The sequence below is a fragment of the Platichthys flesus genome, chromosome 15, assembly GCF_949316205.1.
Source record: "Platichthys flesus chromosome 15, fPlaFle2.1, whole genome shotgun sequence".
NCBI lineage: Eukaryota > Metazoa > Chordata > Actinopteri > Pleuronectiformes > Pleuronectidae > Platichthys > Platichthys flesus.
Window position 1 is genome coordinate 5,875,227 of NC_084959.1, and position 10,389 is coordinate 5,885,615.

A 10,389-nucleotide genomic window follows, 5' to 3' on the forward strand; every position below is an offset into this window, starting at 1 on the left:
ATTAGAGTTTCACTGTAAACATAGAAAAATGTGTTAAATCAGTGTTACTGTGCAGAATAAGACCTTGTTAATCACAAATGTGAAAAAAAAACAATTAAAAAAATAAACCCAATTAAACATCCTGTCAGTACTTATCACAAAGTAAGTTAACTGAAGATTATGGAGAGAAATGCATCTTTAGCCATCACAATTGTGCCACTTATCATTTCCTTTGTCCATGCTTTTTTTATTTGCAGCTCATGAAAAGGAAAGAATGAGAAGTTGTTTATCCTCGGCCTCCCTGCACCGTAAAAGCTCATGTGCTGACAGATAAACAACAGCACATAAACTCTTACTGTTCAAGGCTGAGAGGTAAAGTGTTCTGACACACACACACACACACACACACACACACACACACACTGCTATCAGTCACATCAGATTTAAAGGAGCATTCCTCTGATTAACCACTGCAGACGTCTGCTGTTTAACATTCTTTTCGAATTATCAGTCCTGTCATCCTGAAATGTATTTCTTCAGTATGGCCCGAAATGCTCCTGAAATAAAGTTATATATATAATTATTATAAATGACGACACTTAAAACCTTTTTATATCTAATAAATATCTCTATAGGTCAGGATTGAATCCCAATACGAGGCTGAGAAAGTTTCACGTCATTGAGTTTCCATTGAGATTTAATGACTTTCATCATGGTCATTACCACAGCGGCTATTTGATTATTATGTTTATAGTTCTGAAAGTTGCAAACATTTTCGTTAGTATTCCTCTACACAACAATGGCTCCTCATGACATTATTATAATGTCTCTTCTCAGTCTTTTCAGCCTCAAACCGCCTGAAACAAAACAAGATTGAGCAACAGCGCTCAAATCTTTTTGAGCCAGGACGTGACTCTCTCTCTCCCTCTCTGTTTTAATGTGGACACCACCACAGTCCTCCTCCATGGCCGTGATGACTAATATCTACCCCTGTAGTGTCAGCTAGGCACCTATAAGGACAGCCAAACCACAACTCTCCGCGCCAGGGCCCAGCCGCGGCCTCTAAACCAGTCCAGCAAGGCACACAGGCAGACAAATGACAGGGGATTACGTCATAGATCAAATGGCTGTAGTCGGCCTCAGCTGCGTCCTCAGTTCACCTCAGAACCTCCTCAGTCAACATCACCATGACCTCTGGACACATTTACATCTGGTGTTAAAGTGTCACGTCTTATGGCGGCCAAATTGAACAGATTAACCCGTCGGTCAGAAACACGATGATGCAGGGGATCAAATAGATCAAAAAGGTGACAGGACGGTCAGACATGTCAAATGCGGAATCAGATGAGAGGGCGAGATAAAGCGAATGCTGCGACTGGACGTGGACAACAACCACAGAAGTTTTGGCCTCATTCAAAGTACACTTCGATCACACAAACAGGAAATCCACAAAGCAGAAGAAAAACCAGAAGCGTGTGGGAATGCAAGCAGTGGAATAAGAGATGACCAGATCACGCCCATATGGAGGAAAAAATGAAAAATACCGACCCACACCCACACACACGTGAACAGCCACCGCCTGCAGTAAGGGCCGAGATATCACATAAATAATACTGTGCAGTTCCCCGTGTAGTTTCATGTTGTTCACTCACATGCATTGACTTTCCTCTGCCCTCTCTGTTCTTTAAATAGCATTTTGACTGATAACTCTAAATATACTCGCCCTGCTCCCTCTCTCATGAGTCATCACACACCTCAAACACACGTCGCTATCTAACAAGCTCTTGCGTCATGAGGTGTGCGTGTTTGTGTGTGTGTTTCTTTTGTAAACTATCTGCTTAGTTTACAAAAGGAACACACACACCCTATCAGACACGCAAACAAACACAGGAAGCTGAGAGGCTGAATCCCATGTGATGCTGGACGCAGGCCATACCTCTGGAAAGAATCCAGGGTGATGTTACATCACATCCATCTGCAGCAGCATACCAGTTTAACAACGCAGGCACACACACAGGCACACACACAGACACATGCAGACATGCGTAGACTTAAACTCATTGTTAATCGTATACATTTTACGATCCAGTCTTTTTACAGAGGCATGGAAACTCGGGTTAAAAATCCAAACTATACAATGGTCCCTCTTTTTTCAGCATCTTCTCTTTGTCGGGGTTTGCCAATTGTAGATAGTAATGCAGACAAAAATAGGGCTGAATAAAAAAGTGTGTAAATCCAGGAGTTGTGGGCCTGGTGATGAAATGTCCAGGCGTCAGCGGAGCATCTTGTAATCGGAGGTTAGTCCAGCGAGAGCTGTCAGTAGTGGGAGCTGTAGTAACAAGTTGTTCAGCTTTGTCATGCTCTGGATGAGCCTGGTCCATGGGATGACCAGGCTCTTTGGAGTTTAAGTGCACGTCTTATATAGACACACACACACACACACACATGTCGCCCCTCCCCTCCTTCCGTCTCCCATAACAACAAACGCTCCATAATCAAAATAGAGCCCATCTGTGCCCTGACGCACCCTCCTGCCCCCGGCTCCATCCCCAGTGCGCCACTGGGGGAAGAGGGAAAAAGTGATCCTTCAGTCGCAATGAAAACTTCAATGTGCCTTTACTCTCTCCCCTTTTTTTTTATTATTTCAAACTGCAACAGCCAGAGAGGGAGAGTCAAAGGGAGAGTGGGAGGCAGACGGGGAGGAAGGGAGGATGACTCCACCCTCATCTGTCTCTGTCTCTCATTCCATTATTTCCCGGTTGTTGTGCAACAGGGAGAACGGATTCCTGAGGAGAGAGTCACGGCTCTGTTGTAAAACTTACTGGCAAGAGTGACCCTCTGTGTTTTTCTTTTACCGTTTCCCTCACTCACTCACTCTGTTCGTCTCTTACTTGTTATCAAAACCATGTGTACTAGAGTGTGTGTGTGTGTGTGCTGTAAGGTCTTGGAGGGACACAAGGACCACAGGGGAGCCCAGGAGAGAACAAATATCAGGGCTGCGATGGAAAAACGAGACCACGTATCCACGATGTGTGTGTGTGTGAGTGCGAGAGGCAACAAAAGCTCATTAGATGTACAAACAGGTGACATGTTATAAACATAAGACAGAGAGCAAGGGTCTGTGAGAGGAACCTGACGCAGTTTTACTGGGAAAATACATCTTAGCGAGGTAATTAAACACCAACCAGAGTAGATTACTGACATACCTTGACAAAACTATTTTGGTCCAGGTCATAAATATGGCAGGCATGTGATGGGGTATGTTGTGCCCAATGCCGCTGACAGACAGGGAGTGTGGGAGGGAGGAGGATGTGGAGAAGAGTTGGGAGTGAGGTAGAGGTGGGAGATGAAGGCAAAAGGGAAGGGGAGGGAGAGGGAGAGAGGAGGGAGAGCACACATCTGGAAACAATCGAACGAGCGCAGTCTGACATGCACATGCTCCAGCTACAAAAGAACAACATGTCCTCAAAACCCAGCGTATTGCAGCGCGCTCATAAACCCGCACTTATGAGGAAACATAGTCAGGCATCCCGAAAAGTAAAACACCTAAAGAAATCATCTGGACTCAGTTTGGAAGAAACTCCTCATGTCAGGGATTTTCCTCCCACGCTCAGCTATGTACAGTAACTTCTGAATGGCTGAAAATGGCTCAGTAACCATGTAATGAACTTAATCGATTTTATTGTGCTCACAGTGAAATATTAATATCATTTTTCTGTTGCAGTATGATTTTATAGTGTTATAAAAGTGACAGTCCCACACAAAACATTGTAAAATATTGTTACTGAAACTTATTGAATAACATTTCACACTCTGGTTCTTCGGAATCTTAAAAATTCTTGACATACCTTTCCAGTTATGCCGGTATGGAAGAGAAGTAGGGCCACACATGAGGGGGGAAACGAACAGGAAGATTTCTGTCCGGATTTGAGATAAAGTAAAAATGTTGAGAGTAAACTTGAAATTTAAAGATTAAAGTTATACATTTAAGAATATTTTTAACAAATAACGATAGCACATATGACTACACAAAATGATTTGTGTAGATTCATTTTGCTTACAGCTTGGCAGTCAGAATTGTGCCTGTGTGTCTGTACAGAAGGAGAAACTGGATTTGATGGACCACAGGAGTTAACCTTGTCAACATTTTCCCCTTGACATTTTGACTTTATTCACGAAACACAAGAAAAGTAATCTTCCTGATTTTTTTTCTTCAGATTCTCTGATACTCTTCTTTATGGTGGAGTGTTCCAAGCACATGACAGTGTCAGTCCTCCTCTACTGTTGTAAGGACATTCTAGTTTCTGCGACTGAGATGACTGTAAATAAGTTGTGTATAATATCCCTTGATTTTCCTCTAGCTGCCAAATCAGTCAAACAAATTACAACACTGACCCATGTGCCAGTCTGCTGAGGACCTCAGTAAAGTCAAACAAAACAAAGTTGGATTCTCTTTCAGCCTCTGAACACGTTCTCTCTGAAGCTGGAACAATAAGGTCTCCATGCCTGCATCCAACAATTTTAAAACTTTCCAAAATCGCCAATCCTGCAATTACACAGCAGCTGACCAGGGTCGAGGAGGCATGAACTTCTTTCAAGGCTTGATTTTCATTTTTCCCTGTTTTTGAAACCACCATGAACACGTTCATCTCATCATCTCAATCTATTCTCATTCATCAGACTCAGCAGGAAAAGCACATGTGTAATTAGCACCATTTTGCCAAAACGCAGCCATAATGAAGGTAATCAATTACACCAGTGTTCCTGCTATGATCCATTCAAATCCATTCCATAAATATTTTGTTTACAATAACAGATAATAATCACATTTTAGCAATAAATTACAAAAATGTTTCAGTACAAGGCCGTAAAGGTATCATACACAAGAAAAGACAGAGACAGAATAGATAAAATAAACACCTGTCGTCTTATTTATTGCCTGTTACAGGGCATCTTCCCTGAGATGGACAGCAGGTATCTAAAGGTCATGGTGTTGAACCCAAATTGTCCTTTGAATCAATTGTGTTACCATGAGCCGTCATATTAAACATTAAATATTCCACATTCACTGTGGAAATGCAAGTGCTGCTGTCTCCTTCCTACATTGTAGTTTCTCTCACTGGAAACTTTTGAGAAAGTCCTGGTATGTTTGTCTGTGAGCAGAAGCAGCAGGAACAAAATGGCCACCGGGATGCGTCAGGACCTGAGGCTGCTGGAAGGAGGGGAGGAGCTCCCTGCTCATGTTGTCAGGGATGACTCGGTCCTCCATTCCAAACACATGCAGGGACGGGATCTGCAGGGGAGTGCTGTAGAACCTCTGGTGCTCCTTGCATGCGCTGGGGAAGCCGGCGACGAGGACGGCGAAGCGGAAGTTGAACTCCGGCTCCAGTTTTTGCTCCTGAAGAGAACACAGCATGGCCACGAAGGCGGCTCCCTGACTGAAGCCCAGGATGCCGTCAAACGGACCCTGGACTTTCACAGCTTCTCTCACAACCGTCACACTCTCGTCGAGCCCCAGGCTTTCCTCGCACTGCTGCTGAGCACTGAAGCTCCGAGCCTGGACGTCAGAGAACCACCAGCCCCTGGGGTCCTCGTCACCTCCAGGGACAGGACCTGAAGCATTCTCCTTCTCTGGAGCTTCTGAAAGGACAAAGGGTTATTGTGCTGTGTTTGAATTCAAAGAGAGGTGCCACAGAGGACAGATCCATGAGCACAGCGTGTGACAGATGAATGTAAGCTCTCATTATGTCCTTGTTTTCATAAAGGGTCGATTAAACTAATGATTATTTTCATCCTGGATTAATCTACAGAGCATTTTCTTGATTAAATCAATCTTGATAAAGTTCAGAAATCATAACAAATCCTCTACACACCCTCCTGGAGTCTTCATCTTTCCAAATAAAAACATAAATGATATTAAAAGAGATAACCAGAAAACCCCAAAAGAAGCTGGACCCTTTTGTTTGACTAATCATTGCAGCTCTGACAACAGATAAACTTGAATTGTTCACTAATTTCTTTAAATCCATCACAATAAACTAAAAACTGTCCATTTAATAATTAAAACCTGAATTGTGAAAGTTTGAATTATATGACTAATATGGACAAGAACACTACCATGATTTGTTTTGATCTAAATGGAAATACACTGTGTTTGTCCATAATTATAACACGTAAACAAAGACATGTTCTCATATTATCATTTAGTTGTTGGTAACTTTAGTGACTTCACTCCATCTAAAGATCCACTGCGTCCACCTGAAGTTGTATCTTTCCACTGGACTTTCCCTGACACAAACTTTTGAAGTGGTAGCTCTTGGGAACAGATGAAGATGATGATGATGACGACCCACCTTCACTTCTGACCTGATGGACACTGTGAGGCGCGCTCACATAAACCAGCTCCACGTGTTTCTTCAGCAGCTTCCGCAGAGCTCCCGTCTTCTCCCGGAACGTGCCGCCGTTCTGTCGGTAACCGTGAACACACAGGACCCGGAGAGGGGCCATGGAGACCTTAGCCTAGCAGAGTTTAGCCTAGCTTAGTTGAGTTTAGCCTAGCTCAGCCTAGCTTAGCCGAGATAGCAGGATAACTTCAGTTCCTAATTAGCCGTTTAAAAAGATAATAGAAAGTCGTTGTCAACTTTAAATGAGAAGTTCAAACCCACAGCGGGAGGTTCGAGTGATGAGAACAACTACGTGTCTTTTCAAATAAATCACATTGAAGAAGTTTCTGCACAAGTTGGAATGACAGCCACTTCCGGTGCTGTACCGGAAATACTTTGAATCCGCTTCCTTTGATGCTTTTCAAAGTAAAACCATTTTCTGAGTTTTTTATTATTAAATTGACGCTCCAAAGTGAAAGTCAGTGATGGAGGTCTTGTCAGGTCTTTAACTTTGTTAAAAATATAGTCAAAGTACTAAATGTCAAAACACACACGATGCAGAATCCAGCTAAAACGGGTTAGGGTTAGATAGATAGATAGATAGATTACTTTATTCATCTCCGAAGGGAAATTAAGTCGTTTAAAATCCAGCTAAAACGAATGCACTTTAAAACAATACATGCTCCTTCGTGAACATTTTGATATCCAGTTTGCGATGTAACTGGGTTAAAGGGGTGGTAATTTGTATTCATAACATTTAGTTTGACGGGTAAAGAGTCTGGTTTAGTTTGTAACATTCACAAATTAAATGTGTGGTTGGACAGTACTTTAGTGCAATGAATGAGAGGGCTGGGATTTCAGGTAAATAGAAAGGATGGGGGAAAGATGTGTGAATAATGACAATTCAAAGTCCAAATAATTCTTTTTTAAGTATTGAAATGTGTCCACAACTTTTTATTCAGGATAAAAAAGTGTAAAATGTAGATGTGTAGCAATTCTAAGGCAAAGAATGTGATTTAATTTACACAAAGTTGAGTGCACATACAAGTAGATATGCCCATCTGCAAAGCAAATACAGATATCAATGCACCAGACGAGGTTGAGGATGTACAGAGGTCAAAGACAACACATATTGATATAATAGGCACAAATATATCTTACACTATTTAGCGTATCCTACACACGTCATCAGTCATTTTTCATCAGATGAACTTGCAGCGACTGCAGCAGATCAAAGTGTCTAAAGTTTTGACAGCCCTTCACATCAAACGTCTTCCTTGTACATCACTGGCTGCCTGCGCTGCTTTCCCTCTCCAGTAACTCTGATTAACAGCCTGTAGGCTGTATGGCTCATACTGATGATTCTGCAGTAGCTTTTTCTCTAGCTAGACGACAAGCTGCCAGCTTGTGCTGACATTAGGCTTGAGGAGTTTAAAAAACGACTGTGTCGAGCGCGAGAAACAGTAGGATCTTGACATTTTACCACATATAGAATTAGTTTAGTCAATAACTGGTGCAGCGTCTGGCAGTTGAAAGCAAAGCGATGTTCTCAGAGTCAAATCTGTGACTTTGACAAGAGAAGAAACTCTGTGTTATTTCTGTTCTGGTCTGAATTATTCAACACCAGACATTCTTCTTCACAGTGTCTGCTACTTCTCAAGTGACTGGTTGTGCATTTGACTGACGGAAAGCTAATGAATTCCAATATCAATAAATTATTAGTGTGGCTCTTGCACATAGACTGTATAGAAAGATGGATATCACGTCTCCACTTGCTCGCACCATCCAGAGATGAGTGAAAAATATCTCGGATTTGAAAGCTGCCATCTTGCACCCATGATTAGGGGAATACACAGACTTGACCATCAGTCTCAGCTGTAAACCATGTGTGGTAAGAACTACCTAATATCGTAGAGACCATCTTTGAAAAGAACTTGTTTGACGTGTAGTATGACTTTTTTAGTTTGGTTCATGTCCCATTTACTAATATGGAGTAGTCAGGATCTATACCTAGACTGCAGGCAGCCACCAAGGGGGGGAATTGGGATGCTTTGGCTTCACTTCTGGGTAGCTGTCATGTCGTCCATCATGATTTACAGTATTGCAGAAGTGTGCGTCTTAACATGGACAGCAACATTTTGTCCAGTAGGAGGTTGGCTGCAGGGCTTTTATTTGTACATCCACAATCAGGCCACTTAGAGATCTAGGAATCCACGGACGAGCTCGGCACCAGACCATAATAGAAACATCACAGAAGCTGCAGCCAATGGCTCTGGTGCAGGAGGAAATATCCAAACTGGGCCCCAGTCAATCAATCAATCAAATTGTTTTTGTATAGCCCATATTCGCAAACACATATAGTCTCATAGGGCTTTAACAAAGGGTGACATCCTCAGCTCTTAACCCTCATCAAGCGTAAGGAAAAACTACTAAAACACCTTTTTAACCTGGTAAATATAACATAGATCTGTTATGGAACCTTAATTTGAGAGGTGGTAAACAATTCTTTCTTCCATCTACTCCCAGTCATACAGATTAGTTTTTCTGCCTGACTGATGCTCTCCTTATGGACCCAATGTGTGGTATATTGCACATGGTGGGAGGCTGACCCATTAAGACACTGAAGAAAGTATCTTGCTGTGACAGCTCAGACGAGCTACAGTATAGGTTTGTACACAAAGTGAAACCATGAAATCTTTGAGTGCTTGAATCTTTCATCTCTCTGAAACAAAATGTAACTTTATTTCCAGCTGAGAAAAGGGAAATTGTAATTCCAGTCCACACAAACTCACTTATCCCACTCCCTTTCAACTTCCGTGGCAGAACAGTTCTCCCAAAGGACCCTGTCAAAAGAACAGGCATTGTCTTTGATCTAGATTCTCTTTCTGTCGAATGCATGAAGGCAATGTCCCAAAATCCAAACTCTTTCTTCACAATGATACTCTGAAGCTGGCATTTAGCTAGACCTCCTATGGGTTTGGGGGTGGCCCATGGCGGTGTCAGCCATTACAGCCTCAAAAGGGGAAAATTAAGAATGAAATAAAAGTAAGCTTAGCAGAGGTGATAAATATCAACATGTCGAAATACACAATCAACCACAAACCAATTATATAAAAATACCAATTATACTAATTAGAGTTGTGTAATATACCAATTCCTTTGACACAACAATTTCTTCATGATCACCATATCTTAATTAGTGTATAAATATAACATGAGCCCATAATGTGTGTCAAGATACTGGAAGTGGAACAACTGAAACCAGGAGTCAACTAGAGACATAAATACAGAATCTTGGACATTTTTGGACTGTTTTGCATAACTTGATATGTTATCATATTTAATTTATGACTGAATAGTCTTTTAATAAGTTTACTGTGTCACACTTAACAAATACAATTAAACAAATCAATCCTGACAAACAGATTGGTGAAGCCTGTTATTTAGTCCACTTTAGAATGGTGGGAAAATTGCATAAATATTAAGACAATCAAAATGGGTAAATCATTCCTATTGTAGACACAAAGACTATGGGGGGGGGGGGGGGCAATAGATCATTATAGGTGTTTGTTATTTACAGGGAGAGTAGAAACATTATCCATATTTAAAGTGGTAAACTATTGTAGCTGTGAGACGCTCTTATGCCTCCCTTCTTATTTTACTGTCGTCCACATGGAGGCAGTGGTGCACCACAGGTTCAGGGTGTAGCAGACCTCCCACCTCCCTGGCTGCAGAATACCACCAGCAAGTAGAGCCCTTCTGAATACACATGGAAACAAACCGGCAGCATGTCATTGCACAAACTAACGAGCAGGAGTTGAGTAATTAGGGACATTCAGAAAAAGGCTGTGGTACTAATTCAAACCTTTCAAATGAAAAGAAACGGCAGATCCACTCCAGTGTGTCACCTGGTGAAACACGGATCATGAGGACACTCGGACAAGAAACAGCAGAGGGGAGCAGCCGGAGCAGAGGAGACAGCAACAATATGAGATCAATAAGCTGTGGATCTGTGTGCAATCGGTGT

At 42.0% G+C, this 10,389-nt stretch overlaps 1 protein-coding gene across 1 annotated transcript; it reads right to left on the reverse strand.

Moving 5' to 3' along the window:
* Positions 1–4,883: 4,883 nt before the first annotated feature.
* ovca2 (OVCA2 serine hydrolase domain containing) lies at positions 4,884–6,745 on the reverse strand. Its single transcript, XM_062406996.1, has 2 exons — positions 6,333–6,745; positions 4,884–5,619 (listed from the first exon to the last, which is right to left on the reverse strand). Exons 1-2 carry the CDS (start codon positions 6,484–6,486, stop codon positions 5,096–5,098), a joined length of 678 nt encoding a protein of 225 aa, XP_062262980.1. The 5' UTR covers positions 6,487–6,745; the 3' UTR covers positions 4,884–5,095.
* Positions 6,746–10,389: the final 3,644 nt, after the last annotated feature.